The sequence below is a fragment of the Misgurnus anguillicaudatus genome, chromosome 15 (assembly GCF_027580225.2).
Source record: "Misgurnus anguillicaudatus chromosome 15, ASM2758022v2, whole genome shotgun sequence".
Taxonomy (NCBI): domain Eukaryota; kingdom Metazoa; phylum Chordata; class Actinopteri; order Cypriniformes; family Cobitidae; genus Misgurnus; species Misgurnus anguillicaudatus.
The window spans coordinates 12,633,453-12,656,972 of NC_073351.2; the positions used below are offsets into that span (position 1 = coordinate 12,633,453).

Below are 23,520 nucleotides of genomic sequence, written 5' to 3' on the forward strand. Positions count from 1 at the left end.
TAAGGCATGTTTGTTCAAACTAGTAATATTTCCTAATTAAACTAAGCCCTAGTCCTGTCTTAAGATAATCCCTGTTCCCGAAACCACCCCTAAAAGTAAAAACTTTTATGTGGATAGAGTTTTGCAGTTTTAGACTTAGTGAGAAGAGAATAACCAAAATCAAAACATTGCTCAGATAAATTGAGCAGCCCACCATAGCAAGACTGACTCAGTGTCAGGACTATAAATCTGTTTGTCTGACTACTGGGAGACACAAAGTAAACTTCACTTTTAATTTCTGTAGTTCTGTGATTTAAAAATGTTTGTGACAAATAAATAACATCTTTTAGTTGTTCTGTTGTAACCTTATGAAAACTGACAAATATACTGTAAGCAGAAACATCTCACGGTGTGATAAGGACAAACACAAAGCCCTCAGATTGAATCTGGGTACTCTGGAGATAATTCTTTAATGCTGTTATATAGGTCTTCCTTCTGCAGCAAATGTGTGCCTTTTGTCAAATTAAATTTGAAATCCAATTATCGGGCAAACTAAATTTTATCAGAGAGAGGTGAGAGAAAGAAACACATCTTTTTCTTCTTGCTCATTTGGATGACTGTGGGAATTTTCACACTTAAAGTCCTTTTAAAAAAATCCAACTCAAACCTATTAAAGAGGTTATGGAAAAACAACTGAAGTGACTTCAAACAAATCAATGGCCTCATTTTTATTGTTATTATATTACTATGTGACTGCAAAATCTGTAATGCTAACTTTCTCTTCACATCCATTACCACTGGCTGTAATTCAACCAAGCCCGTGTTATCCATCAATCCCAGATCAACAGAGAATACAGCATTTACAAGTCCATCTGTCCAAATATTTTAACTGAGCTACGCATAACTGATTTGCCAACATTTGAATGTTAATATTGACTGATGCCGAGAATGCTCATAGCAGCCCAGTCCAGAATGGTCCAGAACTTTGAACTGTGGGAGAAAATTGGAATACCCGGAGTAAACACTGACACAGGGAGAACATACAAACTCCATACAGAAAGGCCACACGCCCCTCGAAGTGGGGATCTTCTTGCCGTGAGGCAACAGTGCTAACCACTGTCCCGCCCCCCTAGAAATTAGAGTAAAAATAGAAAGTTTGAAACATGAACAAAACTTTGCTGTAAAAAAATAATACGAAACACAGATTTACATTAAACAACTTTAATAATGTGTTTTATGAATTATTAAAGAATTTAATAGATATTAATGTACTTAAAGGGATAGTTCACCAAAAAATAAAACTGTGTCATTATTTACTCACTCTCATATTACAAATCTGTATATATTTATCTCTTCTTATAATCCCAAAGGAAGATATTTTGAGGAAATTGACAGCAACTTTTGTTGCAACTTGAGGTGCTAAATATTGCCTAAATTGGTTTATCGCAAGTGGAAAAGCATATGATTTAGTGCGATGCTATACATCACAGGATTTTTGTTCTAATAGACCAATCAAAGCACTTGTGGTTCACGTAGAATTAATGTGTTGTAACATTTTTGGAGTGGTGTGCATCAACCTAAGCGGTGCTATGCACAGCTTACAGCATAGCTAGGGTGTAGGTCTGACGCAGAAGTATAATTCAGGCTTTAGTCCAAGACTAAAATGCAGAGCTGTCTTAATTGATAACAACATTCATATATTAAAGTATGTCAGTGCCATGGATTTGTCTTAAGATCAATGTGATCTCACAAAGTTCCGTGGTATAGTCACGGAATATTTTGTACCATTGTCCATATCATGGACTTTCTTTTCCGTGTCAGTTTCACGTTTTGGTTTATATTTTTTTTCCAGATTTTCAAACGAATGTCGCCTGACGTTAGGGTTAGAGTTGGGTTTGGGTTAGGATGTCATTTTATGTAACAGAAAGTCATTCTAACCTCAAACCCAAGCGACAATGGTAAGAAAATAGGAAAAAACAAGTGAGTAACCAATACGTGAAACTGACACGAAAAAGAAAGTCGGTTGTATGGACATGGGAAAATGAGCAAAATATTCTGTGACTATAACACGGAAATTCGTGAGATTAGGGGCCTCATTTATAAAGCGTTTTTACACACAGATTTGATCTTAGACCGTGCGTACGCTCAAATCCACTCCAACGCTGAGATTTATAAAACACATCTTTGACGTGGAAAAGTACTACATCAGTTTCCGACTTGACATACGCATGTTTTCTTGTGGCAATATTGCAGTATTGGAGGTATGCATATTCAGAACTTTTACAGCATCAACATCATCTGTATTAGATTGGGCCAAAAAAAACCAAGCCCGACCCTACCGAAGCCCCTGCACGCCGTGTCCAAGCTCGGCACGACCAACGCATTAACTGTAATTATGAGCCCGAGACCAATTTAAACACTACAATGTTTTAATGGTGTGCCGTGATCTCAACTACAATTCAGAGTTGTTTGAACTACAGAAATCTGTTCAAAATTATCTTAATGAACGCAACAAGGATGAAGCATGTAAACTGCGCTGTTTGTTTATTCAGAATGGAAATGTAAAAAAGCATGCAACAATGATGCACACAGAAAATAAACAAGAATGAATCGTGGATGGCCTATAGGAGAAGGCCCTAAGTGATTTAACAAGGTTTTAGAATCTATATTAACACTTTCGCCGCCATTGACGAGATATCCCGTCAATTAAGAGAAAACGCTTCCCCGCCAATGACGAGATTTTCCATCTTTCCGCAATACCGCTATTATACAATACCGCAACTTATACAACCCGGAAGTAGCGCCTCACGTGAAAGAACTCCATGTATATTTTAAAGATCGTTCTGCATCTGATCTCTATCAAAAGTCCTTCGCAAAAATGGAATTATCTCGTCTTTTTGCCCAAAATTGGGTGTTTTTGAAGAAACCTACCCATGTTTGAGAGGTGATTAAGAGAACTAATGAAGGTAGGATGAAACGTTTTTTTTTGTTTGAAAGCAGAGGGTCTGTTCTTCATCTGATATATTGTTTGTTTATATATTTAAAGAAGAACATTTTCTGGAAGGCATTAAACTTTTGTGAAAATCATGAACAACTGGCTGGCAACTTTTTTTAAAAACGCTGGGGGGGAAGAGTTAAACAAAATATGTTGGCCTATTTTGATATTTTAAAATGTAGGCTTATTCTGATGCAAAAAGGTGGTGCCCAAGCTATAGGTTCAGGAAACAATTTTCTAGTTCGTCATCTTTTAAAAAAATAATTTAAAATCTAGCAAAATTGTTTCGCGGTGTTTAACACACATATAAATGTTACAGAACATGTGCTTTATTGAATGAAAGTAAAAACACAAATTCAATGATTAAAACGACATGAACGGAACTAAATTTTAAAGCTTCGGTGTACAATAAGAGTGGTGGGTATTAAAAAAATGAATATAAATTATTAATATATTTATAAATGAGGCCCCAGGTTGCTTAAGATGCACATCAGTAATGTTTTTATAAGTCACATTCATAAAAGCTCATAAAATTTTCCTTATTTAACTAAGCGCCTATGTGTTAAATACTTTTATATCCACACACACACACAGGTTCAAATAAAGACAAAAGTCCCAATTCTTTTTGCAACGATTTTCAATTTTCTTTCAGAAATATACAGAGCCAAAGCATCATAAGATCACACACCATTACAGGTAAAGTACATCTTGTTAATGCTTTTACCGATAGAGAGAGTCACTGCAAGAAAATAGTGGTTAACCTTTTTTATAACCGTGGTACATTACTAATTTGAGTTACTCTACGTCTGTGTACACACCCTCTCTGTTACAACAATAGCATGAAAAAAAAGAACAAAATATAGTCTTATGGCAACCCATTATAAATAAATACAAATTTGATGTAAAAAAGTGCTTGGGACATATACAAAAGATTCAACATTTTGGAAAGAAACACTCGTTAATGTACATATATGATAAAACGGTCCCCAGTATGTTTTCTAGATTGAAATTGAGCTAAATTTTACAAATCACAGATGCAGTCTGTCCACCGGGTACAAAAATTATTACACAATAATATACCTATCTAGACTGTGACAGTTTCTCCGTCCAGGAATGAAGATGCCTATATAAACCAGAATCATCAAATAGGGAATTCACAGCATCTCATCAGCTAGTAGCCCACCAGGCTGTGCTGAAATGTCAGGGGAGAACTGAATACTCATAAATGCAGTCTGCTGTCTGTGGCTGGCAATGACCCTGGCCTATCATCTGGAGTGGTATTTGTTCATCTGTTTGGTTTGGTTGTAAGTGTAAAACCATCCAGCGCCTGAGGCGGGTGAGAACCTGTGGTCCAAAAGCTATTGAAATTCACCAGGGCTGGATGATAAGAGCATACACATCCTACAAAAGAGTTGTGAGTGCTAGCCAAACACAGAACAACAGCCTATAATCCAATATTTGCGTACTGTCTCCATGTTGATTCTAGCACATGGTTAAAACTACTTTGTGAATTGTGACTACAGAAGACTCAACTCGTATTAAGGAGTTACAATGCTCTCGTGAAATGTTTTAAGATTGTATCAGCTTATATAAACCAGTCCATATGGTGTTGTTCGAAATCACATATGTTAATGCCAAAGAATAAATATCCATATGGTTCGGTTAAGATTGCAAAGTGAAACTTACTGCAGCGGCAGAAGGGGAGCCAAATAAGTCATTGTTTAGAAGTTACTGGTCATATCCCACTAATTTGACATTAACATATGACATTATTCACAAATTGTGTTTGAAACAATTCAAGATTTTGGATTGTAACAGTATAAAGGGAGTTAGGAGTGATTTCAGTACCTTCCAAACCTAGAAGAGTTCCCAAGGGCATTGGCAACCTGGCATATTAGAAATTTTGTGATTTTCCAATTCTGGAAAAGTCACTGATATTATTAAATCTTTGTGATGGGAGTTTCAAAACTAGAGTACAGAGTATCACAGTAAGTTGCATGTGTACACTCAATTTTCATAGCCAAAGTAAGCTTTACTGGCCATGCACCCAACAGCAAAGAAAAAATGTAAGAGCAATCGAATGTAGTTTCAATGTTGCGATACGCTTCCTGCCCATTACGACTTAAATTGACTAAAGAACAAAGTAAAATAACTGTATTTTTACACATGGAGAGCATACGAGATTTATATACAGTGTAGCAACGACCATGAGCTGCATTATCAGCACTGAAACAGGCCTTGTCGAGCTTAAGCCCCACAATGGGCACCAATCCATTTGTAAAATTAGACTCATCCAGTAGCACTCATGTATGAAACCCATTGAAATGCTACAAATATAATCACACATAAAGTGCTTACAGGAGCGACTGACTCGGTAGCGTCACTCCCCCAGTGATTCTTCTACTAGGACAGATGGGAGGAATTGTCAGGTTGGTACAAATCAAACTTTGTCCTCTGGGTTTAAACTTAAAGATCTTTGCAATTAAAGTGAGAGACGTCACAGTTCATCCTTATTTATATGAGGGAAAGCCTCTTTATTATCATAGAAAAATGGGAGATTACTTGAGGATGAGATAAAACTGTGGAGTGTCTGAAGCATTGATAACTAAAACACTCTTATAGCTTTCACATTTAATGCACAGAGTAAGACTACTGTATATGGTTTAGTAACCTAAATGTAGATTCAGAGCTTAATAACCCAGACAGACTTTGGCAGCAAGTGAAGTGTTAGTATCATGTGATGTAAGTACAGTTGGCGCTCATACTGGGATGAGTCTGAACCTTGTCATAACAGGTCAGTGGCAAATTCATACAATTATACCACTTAATGTATTATCACAGATAATGGCTGTTCTCTCTTCTGAATGACTTCAAGCTGTTTTTTTTTGTCTGGCTGAATATTTCTTTTGCAGGAGTACAAAAAACAAAGCGTTGAATGATTTGAGATATTATATGTGCCCATTGCAAATAGCCCAAATTTGGCAAATGGACCAAAATTACTGGAATTGTGGCCAAAGTCGCCTTTCCACTGCACACGACAAACGCAACCGATAAACCGGAAGTCATTTATGTCCTATGGAGAGTCGCAAAGGGGCTGCGTGAGGAGTTAAAAATTTTTAACTTATGCGACTACACTACATACAATTCAGCGTATTCCAATCAAAACATTATGCGAGGTAAAAATTATTTAATCTTTTTTGTTTAACTTTTTCAGTAACACTTGAATCCTTAAAAAAAACTTGATTACTGATAAGTAATACATTAATTACATGTATAAATAATAATTTTAATCTTGTCTCCATATGTTATTTTCAAAAATATTGTCTTTGTCATATATGCATAGCTGTTTATTGTTTCATTCATTTGCATCCATTTATTTATTACACTATGGTAAACATTAGAATGAAGCCTCTTGCTCTGGAATGAGCTTCCCTCCGAAGAAACGATTAAACTGAAACTCCGACAATCGCTTCTGAATGTCGTGTGCAGTAGAAAGGCGGCATTAGGGTACGTTTACACATCGATCTACTTCTCAACATTGTCAAAAAAATCCTTGTTTACACTGCTACAGAATGCGAAAACAACTAAAATGCTGTATTATGCATGCCTGACCAGTAGTTGGCGATATCACGATGTCAGAACACGTAATGCGCGTGACATCACTGTTTTAACAAATTTGTGTTTTTGTAGTTTACACAAAGATGATAATGGTATCATTTTTAAAAACTTTCACTTTAAAATCTGTTTTCAAAAGTTTGTGTTTTCAGGCCCCAACCGTGTAAAAAAAGTTTTCAGTTTTTTGTTGATAACAGTGTCATGTAAACAGCCCCTTGGAACTGCAAATTAGTACTGATAATAGTGTGCTGCAGGGGTGACGTATTTTTGTAGGCCAACCTGGAAGTTAACGGGACAAAAAGCACATTAATTTTTCCCAAAGACTTTTGGATTATCGCAAAAAATAAGCTCAGCGTTTAACAAAAGTCAAAGACACAACTTTTATGAATTTCAGTGTCTAAATGCGTTTACTAGAAATTTAAAGCTAATATAACCTTAGGCTTCAAGTAAACTACATCATGGCCCCTTGACCTCAATATCATCACCACCAAGCTCTTTAAAACTTTATTAAAAACACATTCCCAGTTAAGGAAATACTGTGATGATGAATCGTTGTTGGGAATTGTGCCCATTTTGCGTTTTTAAAATCTTCATGGATGATAACGTTTAAAGTGCCCGATAATGTCTGTCGTCCCATGTAGCAACTATGCTTTTAAAAAAAACGTAAAAGCTTTAAAATTCATGAGGGTATTACTGGTTTGTTTTATGTTGTGGAATAAAACCTGAAAATATCTTGGGTTTACACAAGCCCAAGATATTTTCAAGATATTTTATCTTTTTTAGGCCTTTAACCAAAATCACTTTAAAAAAACTCATTGACTTCGGGATGTTGGAACCAAAAGTGCTAAAAACTCCCTTCAGGTATTGCCTAGAAAAATACGTCATCCCTGTGGCACTCCATTGGATGAATCTTCATTGGTTCTCGAAAAGTTGCAAAATGTTAAAGGTTCTCTAAGCGAATTAACGCGTTTTAGACGATACATTTTTTTGTTACATACAGCAAACATCTCCTCACTATCTGCTTGCTTTCTGTCCGCTGATCAAACTGTAAAAAAACGCGATCTCTGTAGACACCCCAGCCTCCACAAACTGCAATAATAACAAACTGGCCAAACCTACACCAGAAACCATAACAAAGTGTTCTAACCAATAAACGCCAAGAAGGATTTGGGGGTTGGGTTTGGGCGCGTTCATGTCTGCACATCCCAAATAGAATGCAATGCTAGCTTGATTTCATTACACTGATTTGGAAGTAAGAGCGATTTTACTTAACAAGTGTAGAAGTGCATGAGTCATCAGTAGTGTCGTAGATTGCAAATTCAGTTCTTTAGACTAAAATATTATAAAAAAGGAACAACAGAAACAGAAAAAACAACATCCATTTACATTAAACATGAATGCCCCTTCCCCATTCAAAAATGTACACAAACTGCTCACTTATAACAGTGAGAGAACACAACGCAGTGCAGTCCAATGTCAACCACATGAACAGTACACAGATCATCTAATCAGATCTTCATTAACTAAATTTGTGTCTTGCAAGACAGAAGCAATTCGAAAATATATCTAGCACAAGTTTAAATGGCATTTTATGTATTGAAAGGCTGATTTTGAAGCAGTATAATTTGACTTCACATAGACGGGACATAGTGTTTCTTTGTTTAAATGCGAACATCATCGCGCTCCCATTAGTTGTTCCCCAGTGCATTATGCACACCAAACCAAATTCTGTCAGAAATAATAGCATTTAAAGCTTAAGTGTGTAATGTAAAAACATTTTCTTAATATCCAAAGACCAACATAAGCCATTTGCAACTTGACTGTGTCTCTGTGGTGCTATCAACATATTGCTGTACACATTACATCCAAACCATCCTGACACAGCACAACTGGCTCAATCAATGGCCTGAGCTTTTGATCCAATGAATGACTCTAGTGGTGCAAAACAAAATACACCAGGGATCTCCATAACCAATCAAACACAACTGAACCAACTAATCAAGTTCTTCAGGGTTACTTGGAAATTACAGGCAGGTGTGTTGGAGCAGGGTTGGAGATCCCTGAATTACACACTTTAGCTTTAAAAAAGTGGGAAAAGTCTCAGTGCACTCAAGGCAAAAATTAAGCAGATAAAAGCTTCCATAACCCCAATTCGAATCCAGCAGGTAATGAATTCAAACTATAAGGTTAAGATGTTGAACATCAAGAATGTTCAGGAAGAAATAAAGAAGGAAAGATTATCACAGAACACAAATATATCTTATCTTTGAATCATAAACCAACAGCTTAGGATCATTCAAGTACAATTATCACATTTTTGTCAGAAGAACCTTTGTCAGAAGTGCCAGAATCCACCAGTTCTGTCTGTTGTTAGTTACTTCATTGTCAATTTTTTTGTCCTTTTGTTCTGATTTCCTTTTGTTTATCTAGCTGTGGTAAAGAAGTGACATTGAGAAATCGTACGTACAACTTTGACAGTTGTGCTTAAATGTACAGGAGCACAAGAGTATTGTCCTCTAGTGCAGATGAGTGCTTGTAGCCTTCATCAGCTCTCTTCAAAGACTCCAACTATGGCATTTTTCGCAATCCCTGTTGCTATGCGTTTTTATTCATTCGGAGCCGATTCAAGTCATTGGAACTCCAAGCAAGGACACTGGTTGAGTTCACATCCTTTTTACTTTCTATGTTGGCAAGTAACATCACTGTGGCACACGGAAGTTTTTGGCCTAGACGTTTAGAGCATTGGGAAAGTCACTAGGCTCAAAAATACGGTAAGGCTTCTCAGAGCTGTTAAATAACATTTAGACAAATATGAATTATATATTAAGCAAAAAAGTGGGGGGAAATAAAATGGTGTGCTAGATGTGCTTGAACTAGTTCCTGATTTGTGTCTCGGAGGGTGTCAATCCCTTTTGGCCAAACCCATGATATTCTGATATTCTTCTGTCCATCTCCAGGCAGCCCAGGTCAGACATGGGTCTGCATGCGTTTCTGCAGCGGCCGTGTGAGGTCTGAGTTCTGGGATGAAGATTGAGAGTAATGGGATGAAGACGAAGCAGAGGCCTTGCTGTCCTTGTCAAACTGCACGTAGCCGTCCTGCTTGCTGTAACTGCTCACGCTGCTGTCGCACTGCGTGTCCAGGAATGAGCTGGAGTCGCTCATCGATCCCCGCTGGAACTCTCGCTCGCACAGCTCGATGGAACTGCTGCCCATGCCCAACACGAACCGCTGGCTGTAGTCGTACAGGCGGTTGGGCCCAGCACCCAAGGTAGAGTAGATGTTGGTAAAGGACATTCCTGTGGGAACCCGCTGCTTGCCGGTGGTGGCTGTGCCTGGATCTCGGCGAATCTCTGTGGTCTGGTTTCCTGCCAGATTGATGGTTGGAGTGCCATGATGCTCCTTGAAGGTGTTGACACTGTAGTATCCATTAGTAGGATCCTATGAAGAAAAAGCAATTAACATGAAATGTCAATTACTACTGGTTTAATCACTATTATTTAATAATAGTTATGCATTTAATAAAGCAAAATAGTTGAAGAAGGGTGGTATTAAGCAATCTGTCCAAACCAAACTGAAGTCACTTATTTTTAGTTAGACATTTGGTTCAGTCCCTCTCAATGTGAATGCCACCCCAAATCAAAAGAGCTTTTGCAGCTGTTTGCAGCCAAACATGTATTAATAATCTGTAACGGTGGACACCAACCCTGTTTCTGGAGATCAAGACTGTGTCCAAAACCGCCTACTTCCATACTATATAGTAGGCGAAAAGCAGTAGGCGAGGTGAATTGTATGTCCAAATTCAAAGTATTCTAAAAACAGTAGTGCGAAAAGTACCCTGATATACCGACTACTTCCGGCAAGATCCATAAGGGTGTACTCACACTATCCAAACCGCGCTCGGGCTGCATTTGACCCCCAAAGCCTGGTTCGTTTGACTACTGTGATCGCTCTGTACTGCGACCGGGCGCGGTTCACTTGGGCTTATGATCCAAAAGGTGAAGACGTCAATTGCGCCACCATTACCTTCATCTGCCTCCATAAAAACCTTTTGATGCGCAGCAGGGTTACGTAAATGTCCGAGCTGCACACGTGACAGATCAACTAAGCAATATGATGACATGTGAGAGGGCTGTCTGTAATCATGCACCAAACAACTTTCGAATAAAAAACACAGACTTAACGTTACAATGGGTTCCAGTGTTAAGAGAGCGCTTTCCTTCCTGCTTTTTTCAAAACAATCACATCTTAATGACGAAAGCGTGCCTGGGCTCGGATTGATAAAAATACAGTGTGAGTGGGTGCTTCTGGGGGAGTAAGGAGGGGTGACAATCGTGCTGGGGCATGGTTTTGTTTTGTTTGGCTAATTTGAGTGCGCCCTAAGTGTTCATTCGATGGACTCTTTACTATCCCGTGACCCCCCGGGAGGGGAGTTGTCCAACGAAGAAGAAGAAGGAGTTGTTTTGTTAAAAAGTGGTAATGCAGCTCTATTTAAATGTAAATACATATATTAAACAGCTATGCATGCTTAGATCATAAACTAGCGTGCACTGTTTCGATTAAGCTGATGAATGATCTTTCTTGCCTTTATTTCACACATGACATGTTCTGGTACTGATCCCATGCAATGTTACGATGTCACCATCCCGGGGACATGTTTGCATTCACACAGAAGATTCTCTAGCAATTTTATGCCACCTTTGTACTGTCCAGCATGTGTATCTGTAATGTGCCTGTTTAATCTTTATGAATGCTGATATAATTAAGAATAAGAAAAGAAACACGCCTTCAGAAAGCAAAAGTTTGTCTCATGCATCAAAGTAAAAATGCCATGTATAATAGTAACATCAAAATGTTATTCAACCAAAGGCTTATTAAGCAACCATTCCTTATACACAATCTCATATAACAGCGATAGCAATTAGTCTGTACTTTCCATCTTTAATTAGATTTTTTTATTTCTATTCAGAATAGAAAAAATAATCAAGAGAAACAACTTGATGCCATGGCTGCTGTGGTTGTCTGGGTGCTATCTAGGCATGGTTGCCAAGAAGCAGAACAGACGCCCTGGCGTGGACGCGAATGCCATTTTGAGCAAGCCAGATCTCACAGGGGAGAGACTATAATCACTGTTAGGTGACTTCTCAATGACAGCTCGAGAAAGGTGTGTTTTATTAGACGACAGGGATTGTGTGTTCTCTGTATCTGTGCAGGGATGTCCATCTTCACACCGCTCATTTTATGCACTTATCTACATGTGGGGTGCGAATCTGGCTCATAGAGAACAGACTTTAGGAACTGAGTTGGCATGGATATAAAATTTAGTTCTTTCAACAATTCAAATTTGGTAGGATCATAAAAATGATAACACTTAACATAAGTTAATGTAGTAACTAACTTGAACAATACATTTGTTACAGTCTTTATTAATCTTTTTTAATAAAGCTTTTAATTGTTTGTTCATGTTAGTTCACAGGACATTAACTAATGTTAACAAGATTTTAATAAAGTATTAGTAATTGTTGAAATTAAGATTAACAAAGATTAATAAATGCTGTATAAGTGCAGTACATTATTAGTTTGTGTGAACTAATGTAGTTAACTAATGTTAACTAATGAACCTTATGTAGTGTTACCAAATTATGTATATGTTACGATAACTAGTTGTTTGTGATCACAATAAAATTGGTTGATTTGTAAATTTGTATCAGAACACTTACAGTATTTGATAATAAGTCCAAATGTTTAGAGAGTAATTATACCTGTCAATAAGATTTTAATGAATTTTGTTTTGAAATAAATAATTGGTTTTGGCTGACAATTTTAATATTAATCTTCTAAGCAATTTTCTGACAAATTAAAAACCCTCATTATAAAACCATAACAGCTTCTGCTACTGTAATTCATAGCTGAATGTTAAAATTAAATGCTTTTTCTATAAGCTTAAGCATTTATAAAGCAGTCTGCTGTCTTTCTTATCACAACAATTTCACTTCGAAAACAATTTCATTTTTAATTGATTTAATAGCAACATAGTAAGCAGATTGATCATCATTGTAAATAAAACATTATTTGAACTATCTTAAAGTATACCTTAAACCAGTAGTTCTCAAATTTTTTCACTGTGCGCCCCCCCTTGTATAGGGTGCATCCCTTCGAGGCCCCCCCAAGAAAATGTATGACATAAAACATTCCAAACATAAAATTTGAATTCAACAAAACATATAAAATTATTCAATGTAGTGCTGTTGTTTAATAGCCTTATTTTCTGACATTTAATTACAAATAATTTATAATAAATTAATTTAAAAAAAAATGTTTTTTTAATCAAATGTTATTAACTCTTTCCCCCCATTAAGAGAAAAAAAATCCCTGCCAATGACGCTTTCCTGACGAGTTTTTATGGTAATCTGTAATTCCGCTATTATCCACTAGATGTTGGTCTTACACAATATATAAAAAGCTGGAGAAATAAGCCCTCCGCTTCACGTCGGGTCCTGATCAGACTGTCGGGGCTCTTTTCACAATAACAAACAACTGCCTGTACATTATCCCGCTTATTACACTGCTATTTACCTTTTAAGTAATGTAAGGCGCATTAAATATTGATTTGAAATATTTTATTTACCCATTTTTAACAAATACAGACCTTCCCTGAGGAAAACACGTTTACTTTCGTGCAAATGTCACAAACACACTATTTCTTTTAATCATTTGTAAATATAATGCTGATTATGTTATGTTAAAATTATTTTTATTTTTGTGTAATATTAAACTCCTGTCAAAATGATTAGCAGCACCCAGGTTACAGTGTGTTATTAGTTTTGAGTGGTAGTTATCTGAAATGAACTAACCTTGGGACGTTGCGACTGGCCAATCAAGATCTAGCATTTCAGAGAGCCGTGTAATAAAGTAGTATAATGAAGGTTTCAGATATACCGTATCAAATATTTGATGATCTTACATCACTTTCTGTAACTTTTATGGAGGTCCACAATACCTTGATGTGCTGATACTCCTTCTCCTCTTCCTGAAGGACCTCCAGTTGTTTCAGGACTGACTCCTGCTGAAACTCTCCCCGCTCAATCTGTTCAAAACAACACAGCTTTGGATTACTCTCTCTCTCTTCCCAATCTCCCTTTGCAGCTTTACTCCAAAACAGCTTAATGATATTCCACCGAATTGACTTTAACTGGGGCAATTTTCAATGAATATTTTTCATGTCATTAGCAAAAATTTGCAAGGCAACCCTATTTATATTTGTGCCCAACTTCCTTGTCTTGAGTTATGTTTTACATCCTAAAACATAGGCATAATTGATTCTGGGCCTCTAAGGCATGCGTGGCAGTGAGTAAAATATCCAAATACGTCGACTGCATGTTTTGACAAAGGTTCACTGCGCCCTGCAGGGGAAAATGTACACTTCCACATCCAGCTATCCCATGTCCTCCCAGGAATTTCAGGCCGAGCGCTAAATATAGGCCTTCGGGCCAGCAGGGCGCTTGCGCTTATACTGCATTATTCATGGGTTTGACGTTAGTTAGCGGTGGCGAGGGAAAGGGGCGCTATTAGTGTTAGGGTGGGGATGATTAGCATTCATTAGCTACGGATGTGACAGGGACTAGCATAATGAGCTAGCTTGTTGATTTGGGGGCGCTGATGGGATAATGTGAAGGAGTGTTTATAATGTTCTCTCCGTACTTACCATGAGCTGTTTCATGCTGGACTGTTCCTCGTTTTCTCGGGCCGCATTGTGATCCTTGTGCACGATTTCCACACGTATGTCATTCTTGGCTGAGACAACGCCTTTGAGGTCTAAGAGAAAAGCGTATGTTACTTCGGTTGTGGAATGTACTGATGTGAAATATTACAAAGAATGGAATCTATACCATGCCACTTCACATTGCCTTAACAAGAAGTCCTAAAACGTAATGCTGCCTTCAAGTCATGTCGGAATGATTGCATTTATGAGATCAGCGCACAGGAACGCTACCACAAGGTCGTATTTACTTGCAGTACCAACTTGAGTTCAACTAAAAAAATGACTGTAAATTTAGTTTTCCCCACTGAAAAAATAGCTAGAACCAGCATAAGCTGTTAGCTGGTTTTAGCTGGTTTAAGATGGACCCCCAGCCTTGCATAGATGGTCAAGCTGGTTGGTCAACTGGTCTTTCCAGCTTAAAAAGTGACCAAAACACAGCTAAACCAGCTTGCTACACCAGCAAAACCAAGCTGGGAGACCAGATAAATGCTTATGCTGGTTTTAGCTGTTTTTTTTCAGTAGGGTTAGGCCACTTTGATGACAAAATCTCCCACAATATTTTTTAATGAAATACATGACCCTGTCTGTGACATCTAGGATAATGTCTCATAATCTAATGATGAGATTGTGATAATCAATTTTTGATTTTAATCACTGATATTAAATTCATTTCAATATTATATTTGCCATGGTCATATTCATTCAATATTAAAGATATCAAGGTTATCTTCACAGAGTGTTCTTTAAATTATGTAGGACAATTTTTTTTTTGAAAATAAGGTTTTCACAGATTGGGTCACATGCAATTGAAAGAAAAAATATGTGAACCCTTTGGGCTTATCTGGATTTCTTCATAAATTGGTCATAAAATCACACTGGTCACACAACATCATTGGTCACAACAATAGAGAAACACAGTCTGCTTAAACTAATACCGCACAAACATTATATTCATGTTATTATTGAACACAACATGTAAACATTCATAGTGCAGGGTGGAAAAAGTATGTGAACCTTTGGGTTTAATAACTGGTTGACCCTCCTTTGGCAGCAATAACCTCAACCAAACGTTTCCTATAGTTGCTAAACGTTTGGTTGAGGTTATTGCTGCCAAAGGAGGGTCAACCAGTTATTAAACCCAAAGGTTCACATACTTTTTCCAACCTGCACTATGAATGTTTACATGTTGTGTTCAATAAAAACATGAAAACGTGTAATGTTTGTGCGGTATTAGTTTAAGCAGACTGTGTTTCTCTATTGTTGTGACTTAGATGAAGATCAGAACACATTTTATGACCAATTTATGAAGAAATCCAAGTAAGCCCAAAGGGTTCACATACTTTTTCTTTCAACTGTATATAAAGCATCAATTGCACAGGTAACATGGATCTTTATTTTTTTGTACTACTGTTACAAAAAGGCGAAAAACATAAAAATCCTCAAAAAAATTGCCATTACATACACTCACTTAAAGGATTATTAGGAACACCATACTAATACTGTGTTTGACCCCCTTTCGCCTTCAGAACTGCCTTAATTCTTTGTGACATTGATTTAACAAGGTGCTGAAAGCATTCTTTAGAAATGTTGGCCCATATTGATAGGATAGTACCTTGCAATAGATGGAGATTTGTGGGATCCCGTTCCACCACATCCCAAAGATGCTCTATTGGGTTGAGATCTGGTGACTGTGGGGGCCATTTTAGTACAGTGAACTCATTGCCATGTTCAAGAAACCAATTTGAAATGATTCGAGCTTTGTGACATGGTGCATTATCCTGCTGGAAGTGGTGGTCAGAAAGGGATGGACATGGTCAGAAACAATGCTCAGGTAGGCTGTGGCATTTAAATGATGTCCAATTGGCACTAAGGGGCCTAAAGTGTGACAAGAAAACATCCCCCACACCATAACACCATTGCATTAATGAGAAATTGAACAGGTGTTCTTAATAATCCTTTAGGTGAGTGTATATTGTGAAAAAACACACTATCGGAATTTCTACTTCCAAACTCATAAATAGAAACTTTCCATGAGGACTTGAAGGCACCACAGACCAAAGATTAGAAAAACCCTAAAGAAAGCAGACATACAGGAATATCAAACAGCGTATCTTGACGCACTGAAGAACAATGTTTATTGAAAATTTGTGACGGTCATGTAATAGGTCTTACTTTCTGTCTTAAGTTTGCTTGCAAGTTCTCTCTGCTGAGCACAGATGGAGGTGGGCAGTGTAGGCATAACCAGGTGAGCGTCTTCTGTGGCATACAACAACAACATGCTCAACGCTATGAATGCCACAAATGTACCTTTCTGACGCTAACCTGACATTGTACAAGGATGCGCTGCTTTCTTTGCTAATCATGACAGGATGACCGCGGTGAACAGAAAACAAGCAGATAATTTACTAAGGATGAATCACACCTACTGATTTTTTTCTGCTAATTCAGTGACTGGTTTGCTAGAGTTATTATGCAAATTAGGTAAAAGCACAAACATGCCCACAAAATATGTGCTGAGCAATTTATACCAGCAACATCACTACATTACACACCTGATTCAACTTTCTTATATGGCAAATACGTGCTCGGCTACACTATAATTCAAAGGTTTTGAAACACTGCCATGATTAAAGTTATCAAAAACTTTTTATTTTAATTAGCATTGCTTTAATGTCCATTACATGAATTGCTTTCCATGGATGGTATAGCAAAACATAAATTGAGGAGCTTCGATGCAAAAGCCGCTAAGCACCACCTCTGATAAAAATTGGATGATATTGGGGCGGTTTCCAAGACAGGGATTAGACTAGTCCTAAAATAAATTTAAGAGCTGTCCCAACTGAAAACAATTTCTACTGACATATCTTAAAATACATCAGTGCCCTTTGTTTTGCCTCAAAATGCACACAAGTAATGTTTTTAGTAATGCATGTTTGTTAAAACTAGTTATATTAGTTATACAGACCCATTTCCGGTAAATGTGAAGGTCGGAACATCGCTGATTTACTAGCCGTCCTTCAACGTGACGCCCAGCTGATGCCTGACCAACGACCACCGGCAGAACCCGTTTAATCTTCTTACTCATTTACATATACAGTATATATATCCCAAGGGTTTTTCCCTCCTAGGACATTTTTTTCTCCCGGCTAAAAAAGTATTTTCTTTTCTCCTAGGGGGGTTTTCAACCCGGGGAGTCAGCCTTCATTGGCTTAACTTAGCACCCTCTTCTATACGTTACATTAGTAATACGCTCGCTTATAATGTTGATTCATAGCCGCAGCAAATTCTGCTGCTTATGCTATCTGTATTATGCTATCTGTCGATTTTTCTTTTTGTTTTTCCCTGCTTTTATTTATGTAAAGCTGCTTTGAAACAATTACCAATTATAAAAAGCGCTATATAAATAAAATTGAATTGAATTTTCGAATTAAACTATTCTTGGCTTAAGATAATCTCTGTCTGGGAAACCACCCCATTGACTGAATGCTCTCGTTCATCAAATCCTTTAGCTTCAAATCTGCTTAATCCCGGCTTCAGGACATTCAGAAATACTTTGATGGCAGAATCTGTTAAATGCCACATCTGTTTTTCAGCAAAGTCCTCCGAGTGCATGAAAGATTAATTGGATGAATGCTAGTGTGCAAAACAACCGTATATTACACTTAAATTTGTGTCCATTGGGGAGACCTGAATACAACCTGAATGTTGCGTGGTTTAGATTCTCTATTTTTCTATTCTGACTTTCATTATTTGGATTTTTTTTTTTTATACATCTTTACTGATTTTGCAACTGTTGCTTATGTTGAACTATGTCTTGTCCCAAAAAGTGTTTTACACTTAGAGGGTTTTGCAGAGAAAGACAGTCAAATTTGTTAAATAATCATGAAATTAACATTTGTGAAAAATAAGGCATTTCAATTACATCACTGAACCTAAACATAAGAGCCTTATAAAACATTTTTTTTCAAGAAAACATGTTAGACGCACTTGGAGTTTTGCATCTGAACTCCTCAGTTGCTTTTTTAACAAAAATTTAAATGAAAGGCAATGCGTTAGCACTACACTTACTACGAAGTGTTAATTAAAAAAAATTTCAGCATATTTAACATCTGGGTAGTGGCTAATGAATAAAAGGCTGTATTTTAACGTAAAAAGTAACACAAATGTTTAGTAAATTCATCTCAGAGTCTACAGAAAGGCAGATGCAGAAGATACAGGTTTCTGTGAAGTGACATGAGCAGGCTAACATCCTTCTCTGACTCTGACTGAGGAGCACTTAGTGTGTTTCAGAGATGGACATGCAAGACACAATTGGCTGGGAGGTGCATACTTCTCTGTGAGCGCGTGCAGCAAAACGCTCCGATGGTTCCCATGAGGACGATGAAAGCGACGAAAGCTCCGACTGCCACGCCGATGATCACAGCAACCGGGAGGGAGTCTGTTGGAAAACAAAACAAAGCCTTCTACAATAACACAGCATGAACACGGCTGGAGGATCCAACAGGTAAACGCTTATATCAAAGAATATTAAAGCTGAGGGAAAAGATTTAACCAGCCTAAGCTGGTCTTAGCTGGTTCAAACTGGTCCATATGATCTTCCAGTCCAACAGAAGCCTGTCTAATTAAAACCAGCAAAGACCAGCAAACCAGCTTAGGCTGGTTTTATGACATTTTATGACATTTCCTGTCACCACAAATGTGCTTCAAATAAGAATATCAAATGTGGTGACAAATAAACAATCGCACCTCAAATGTGTGACTTGTGTGGGACCAGAACAGACAATTAACACCTTTATCACCTTGCATTAAAAGCACAGATAATTTTACATGAAAAATTGCTGATATTCTATAATTATTACTCGCGTTTAGTTCATGACATGCTTTACCCGTCTTCAAAGTTATTATCACTCACCTTTACATGCAATGTGGGTGTAGTGCGACAGTGAATTGTGACAGTCCCATGATGCTTTAAGAAGCTGCGACTTTGGTTAATTCGTGGCAACTTAACTACTATATTTGTGCACTTGTTTGTGATCAAAGCATAAGATTGAGCACATATTTTGGTAATGTGAGGCTGAGTCACAATAATTTAACCTTGACCAATTTTATTATTATAAAGTAAATATTACGACTCATGCATTGCCACACAATATTTTTCCATTAATATTTCCATTACTGTATTAAAAAAACAGCAATGCTGAGGACACATCTTGTATACAGGAATAAAATCTAATGCATGAAGCAACAATAAAAGAGACGTGCTCGGAAGATATGTTTTATGAAATGCACAAGAGAGAAACTTAATCGCTGTGTTAAGCTTGCTAACAAATAGTGCTAAGTGTTGTTAATAAATTCATACGATTTATTAAGCTTGCAGTTAAAATGTTATGCAATTATAATTGGTGTTGCCTTGAAATAACCATTTAGCTAAAGCTGAACAAAAAATACTGGAGTAAAGAAACTTGCTTGTGTGACTTGCTAACCAGATTAAAATGCTTAAATGAGAAACCATGTAGCAAGCTACACAACCCACACAGCATATGACATCACTGTGATGCCACATACAGTAGGAGACACATTGAAAATATAATTACAAAACGTTTTATCAACAGATCTGTTGTGACTTATTATTATTATTAGCTTCCGTCTTAATCCTTCACATTACTTTTGGTTTTAAAGGGCCCCTATTATGCAAAATCCACTTTTACAAGGTGTTTCGACATGAATGTGTGTTGTCAGTGTGTGACCACAACCACCCTAAAATGAAAAAAAAAAATAATCCACCCATTCCTTTTTTTAATCCCTAGTAAACCATATCAGTTTCATTAGACATGCTGTTTAGATTCTGTTGTTATTGTGATGTCACACTAACAAAGCCTCTCCCACAGCCACTGACAGACTGGTTAACTTTACCTAAATTCTTTTCTAAATGTGTTTATTAGCACGATGTAGCACTAATGTGGATAAAGATACTATTGTCCCAAACTGTATTAACAGGAATCACATCTATTTTTAAGCAAAAAACTCTCACTGTCTGTTGATAAGGGAGTGAGGAGCTGTAGCGCATTTGCATTTAAAGGTGCTCTAAGTGAACTCACGTGTTTTAGACCATAAAAATTTTTTGCTACATACAGCAAACATCTCCTCACTATCTGCTTGTCCGCTGATCAAACTGTAAAAAACGCAATCTCTGTAGACAGCCCAGGCTCCACAAACTGCAATAAAAACAAAGGGCCAAACAAAGTGTTCCAGCCAATAAACGACAAGAAGGATTTGGGGGTGGGGGTTGGGCGCGTTCATGAGGGGGAGGAGTTAGCTATGCTCCGTTTGTTTGAAAACAGTTCAAACATCAACAAAAAGTGATGTTGCACAGATTCGCTTAGAGCGCCTTTAAAGGTACACACATAAAAACAACACTTTTTAGCATTTTATAGCATTTTGGACATGCTATAACAAATGATATGTGGGGTATTTTGAGCTGAAACTTCATAGAAACATTCTACTAGTCACACCTGAGACTTATGCTACGTTTACACTGAAACGATCTGAAGAGAAAACGTAAAATTGCCGTTGCGTTATCACTTTTTTTTCCGCGTTTATAAGAGCGTTTTGAAAGGGAAATCTGCGTGCATATGGTGATGCAAAAGTGTGTGATATTCAATGTAGTATGCACTCCAGACGGAAAGGTGGCAATGTGAAGCACTGACACACAACAACAAGTCCGTGTGCCTGTGTACAACCTTCTTCCTGGTTCTCCCAGGTCTCGTCCAAAGCCGTCTGGTTTGCCTTGACGAATTGGCGCATCAAAAGTTTCACTGAGGTAATTAATGCGCCTTCTCTGATCAGTAATACTAGCTGTGAATATTTCGTACAACTGCTGGAAAGACTTGTATATTTATCAGAGCTGCTATGGCAACTTGAAGGTCCGACGTATGGAAATAATCAGAGATGTTTGTTGTTATTTTCCTGAACTAGCTCATGCCTGTGACATAAACGCGTATGCGACGAGAGCCCCCACGAGCAGACTTTTGCGTTTTTACTCTTTAGACGAGAATGTGATGGTAGAACGTTTTTAAGATTTCCACTCTGGAGGGTGGTTTCACGTCTTTGCATTTTTAGCCCCCAAAACGCCGTCGCCGTGTAAAGAAAGGCACATACGACAAAATATGTTTACGTTTTCACCCTCGAGCGTTCTCGTGTAAACAGGCCCTTATATTACATTTTGTAAAAATTGACATAATATTGGCCATTTAACAACTGCTTTTAAATTAGACAACAAATCAGAGGTGGAAATCAGGTACCACCACACAGACCAGATAAAACGGCTCTGCCACAGACATTTTTTTAAAGAAGAGAAGGTGAAACCTGGCGGACCTTGAATCCCACCTTGTTCCTTGAGTCGAATGATCTCTGTATCGGATCCGAAGCTGTTCCAGGCTGTGCAGTTGTAGATGGTCTGGAAGTCAGCGGGAACGATGTTGCTCATGGTAAGGGTGGACATCACTCCATCTTCTGTGCTAACCGTCTCCACAGTGTAGCGACCTGATGTCCCAGACTCCAGGACTGTTTCCTTCCATGACCAGGCCTAATGAAAAAAAAAACTTGATCAAGAAACCAGGACTGCTGGATAATGGGGTGCTTGGAACCAGGGTTCTACAAAATTCAAAAAGTCATTATTTACTAATCCTCATGTCGTTCTAAACCCATATGCTAATATATATTTTTCATACAGTCTACAGCGTTCAATCTTTATAAAAGACAAACGAGCAAAGTAAGCATAGTCCACAGGACTTGTACAAAGCTCGCACTAGCCAACCTAAACTAGCATTAAAATTCATTTGTAAGCCGGCCTTTTCAGCAGGGAGTTGAAACCCCAGTTTGCTTTCGCCTGCTTTAAGTGCATTATTACATTTACAAAGTTATTACTGGTTGTTCCGGACCACAGCAGCGGCCTTTCCCGTTCAACTGACATTTAGAAATAGCATTGCAATAAAAGTAAAGCCACAAGAGTAAACAGTGAACAAAGATTACCTATGCATTTCCATGCACACATCCACAAACACACGTTCACACACAAGAGTGAGTAATGAATGAGAAATTGGCCTGGAGAGGAGACAGTTTATCTAAGAGTGGTAAATCCTAATTGGATCTGCGGTAACAGGGCATAAGCATGCATTAAATGAGAAATTAAGGGTGTAAGCCTGCCATGTCTAATACTCGTTCGCTCATCGAGAGGAAACAAATGATTCGAGATGCAATTTCATTTATTAAACAGATCGTAACTCACGAGCGTTATGCATTATTGGACTGTGTTTACTGAGTCTAATGGAGTCGCATAAGCCATGTGACAACAGCAACCTCCCACACAACAGCTGCAATCCTGTCTGAGCTGAGTCAAAGAGAGAGTTGAATAACTCACAATGCGGTCCGGGGGTGGCGTGCTGCGGATAAAACATTTGATTTGTCCCTTTTCCCCGTGAGGAGCCTGATGAGTCTGTGTACTTGAGATGGTTGGAGGTCCTGATGAGAGAAAGAGAGCACATAGTCACTCATCACATACTCACAGTCTTCGAAAGAGTAATAGGAATCTCATCAAGCTGTTAATGACTGGGCACTTGAGTGGAAACCACATATATTTGTTAAAATAAATCTATTAGCCTATATTTTAATCGACAGTAACATAAATAAAGATATTAATTTCTTTGTTGGATGTTTGACAGTATTTTAAAGCAACAGTGTTTCATCTAATCTCTTTTCTGTTTCTAAATAGATTCCTCAACAATAAGACACAGGGAAGTGAAGTAATATGAATGTCATGGATTTCTTGCACCTATTCAGTAAGTGTTCAGATGTCAGGGATACAAATACGTATAACTTAAATACTTAAGCCTGATTTATAGTCGTGCGTAAGTTCTACGGCGTAGCTACGGCGTAGGTTATTCGTAGCTCTGCATAGCCTAACGTGTACCTCGCAAAATTTTTAACAGCGCATCAGTTCTATGCGGACCGCATGCGCTGCGATTGGTCCACCAGAACCTCTTGTTCTTGTTCGATCAGGTAAAAAAAAACTGTGTCATAGGTATTTCCGTTTGTGGCGGTGAAAACAAAGATTGGCCAAGTTGAGGAGTGATTTAACTCAAACTGCAACAAAAGTCGCTGTTTATTTAATTCC

The 23,520-nt window shown here is 37.8% G+C and overlaps 1 protein-coding gene across 6 annotated transcripts in view; it reads right to left on the minus strand.

The window, feature by feature from the left end:
- Positions 1–7,896: 7,896 nt before the first annotated feature.
- Positions 7,897–23,520, minus strand: part of kirrel3b (kirre like nephrin family adhesion molecule 3b) — a 214,101-nt gene continuing 198,477 nt past the window's right edge. Inside the window, exons 10-16 of one of the 6 annotated variants that reach the window (XM_055174430.2) lie at positions 22,768–22,868; positions 21,723–21,933; positions 18,679–18,786; positions 16,521–16,601; positions 14,292–14,401; positions 13,587–13,673; positions 7,897–10,027 (exon numbers count right to left, since the gene is read on the minus strand). In XM_055174430.2, the coding sequence (XP_055030405.2) occupies positions 9,557–10,027; positions 13,587–13,673; positions 14,292–14,401; positions 16,521–16,601; positions 18,679–18,786; positions 21,723–21,933; positions 22,768–22,868 (1,169 nt within the window). In that variant the 3' untranslated portion in view covers positions 7,897–9,556. Of the gene's footprint in view, positions 10,028–13,586; positions 13,674–14,291; positions 14,402–16,520; positions 16,605–18,678; positions 18,787–21,722; positions 21,934–22,767; positions 22,869–23,520 lie in introns of all 6 variants that reach the window. The other 5 variants (XM_055174432.2, XM_055174429.2, XM_055174431.2 and 2 more) reach the window with 5 other exon arrangements.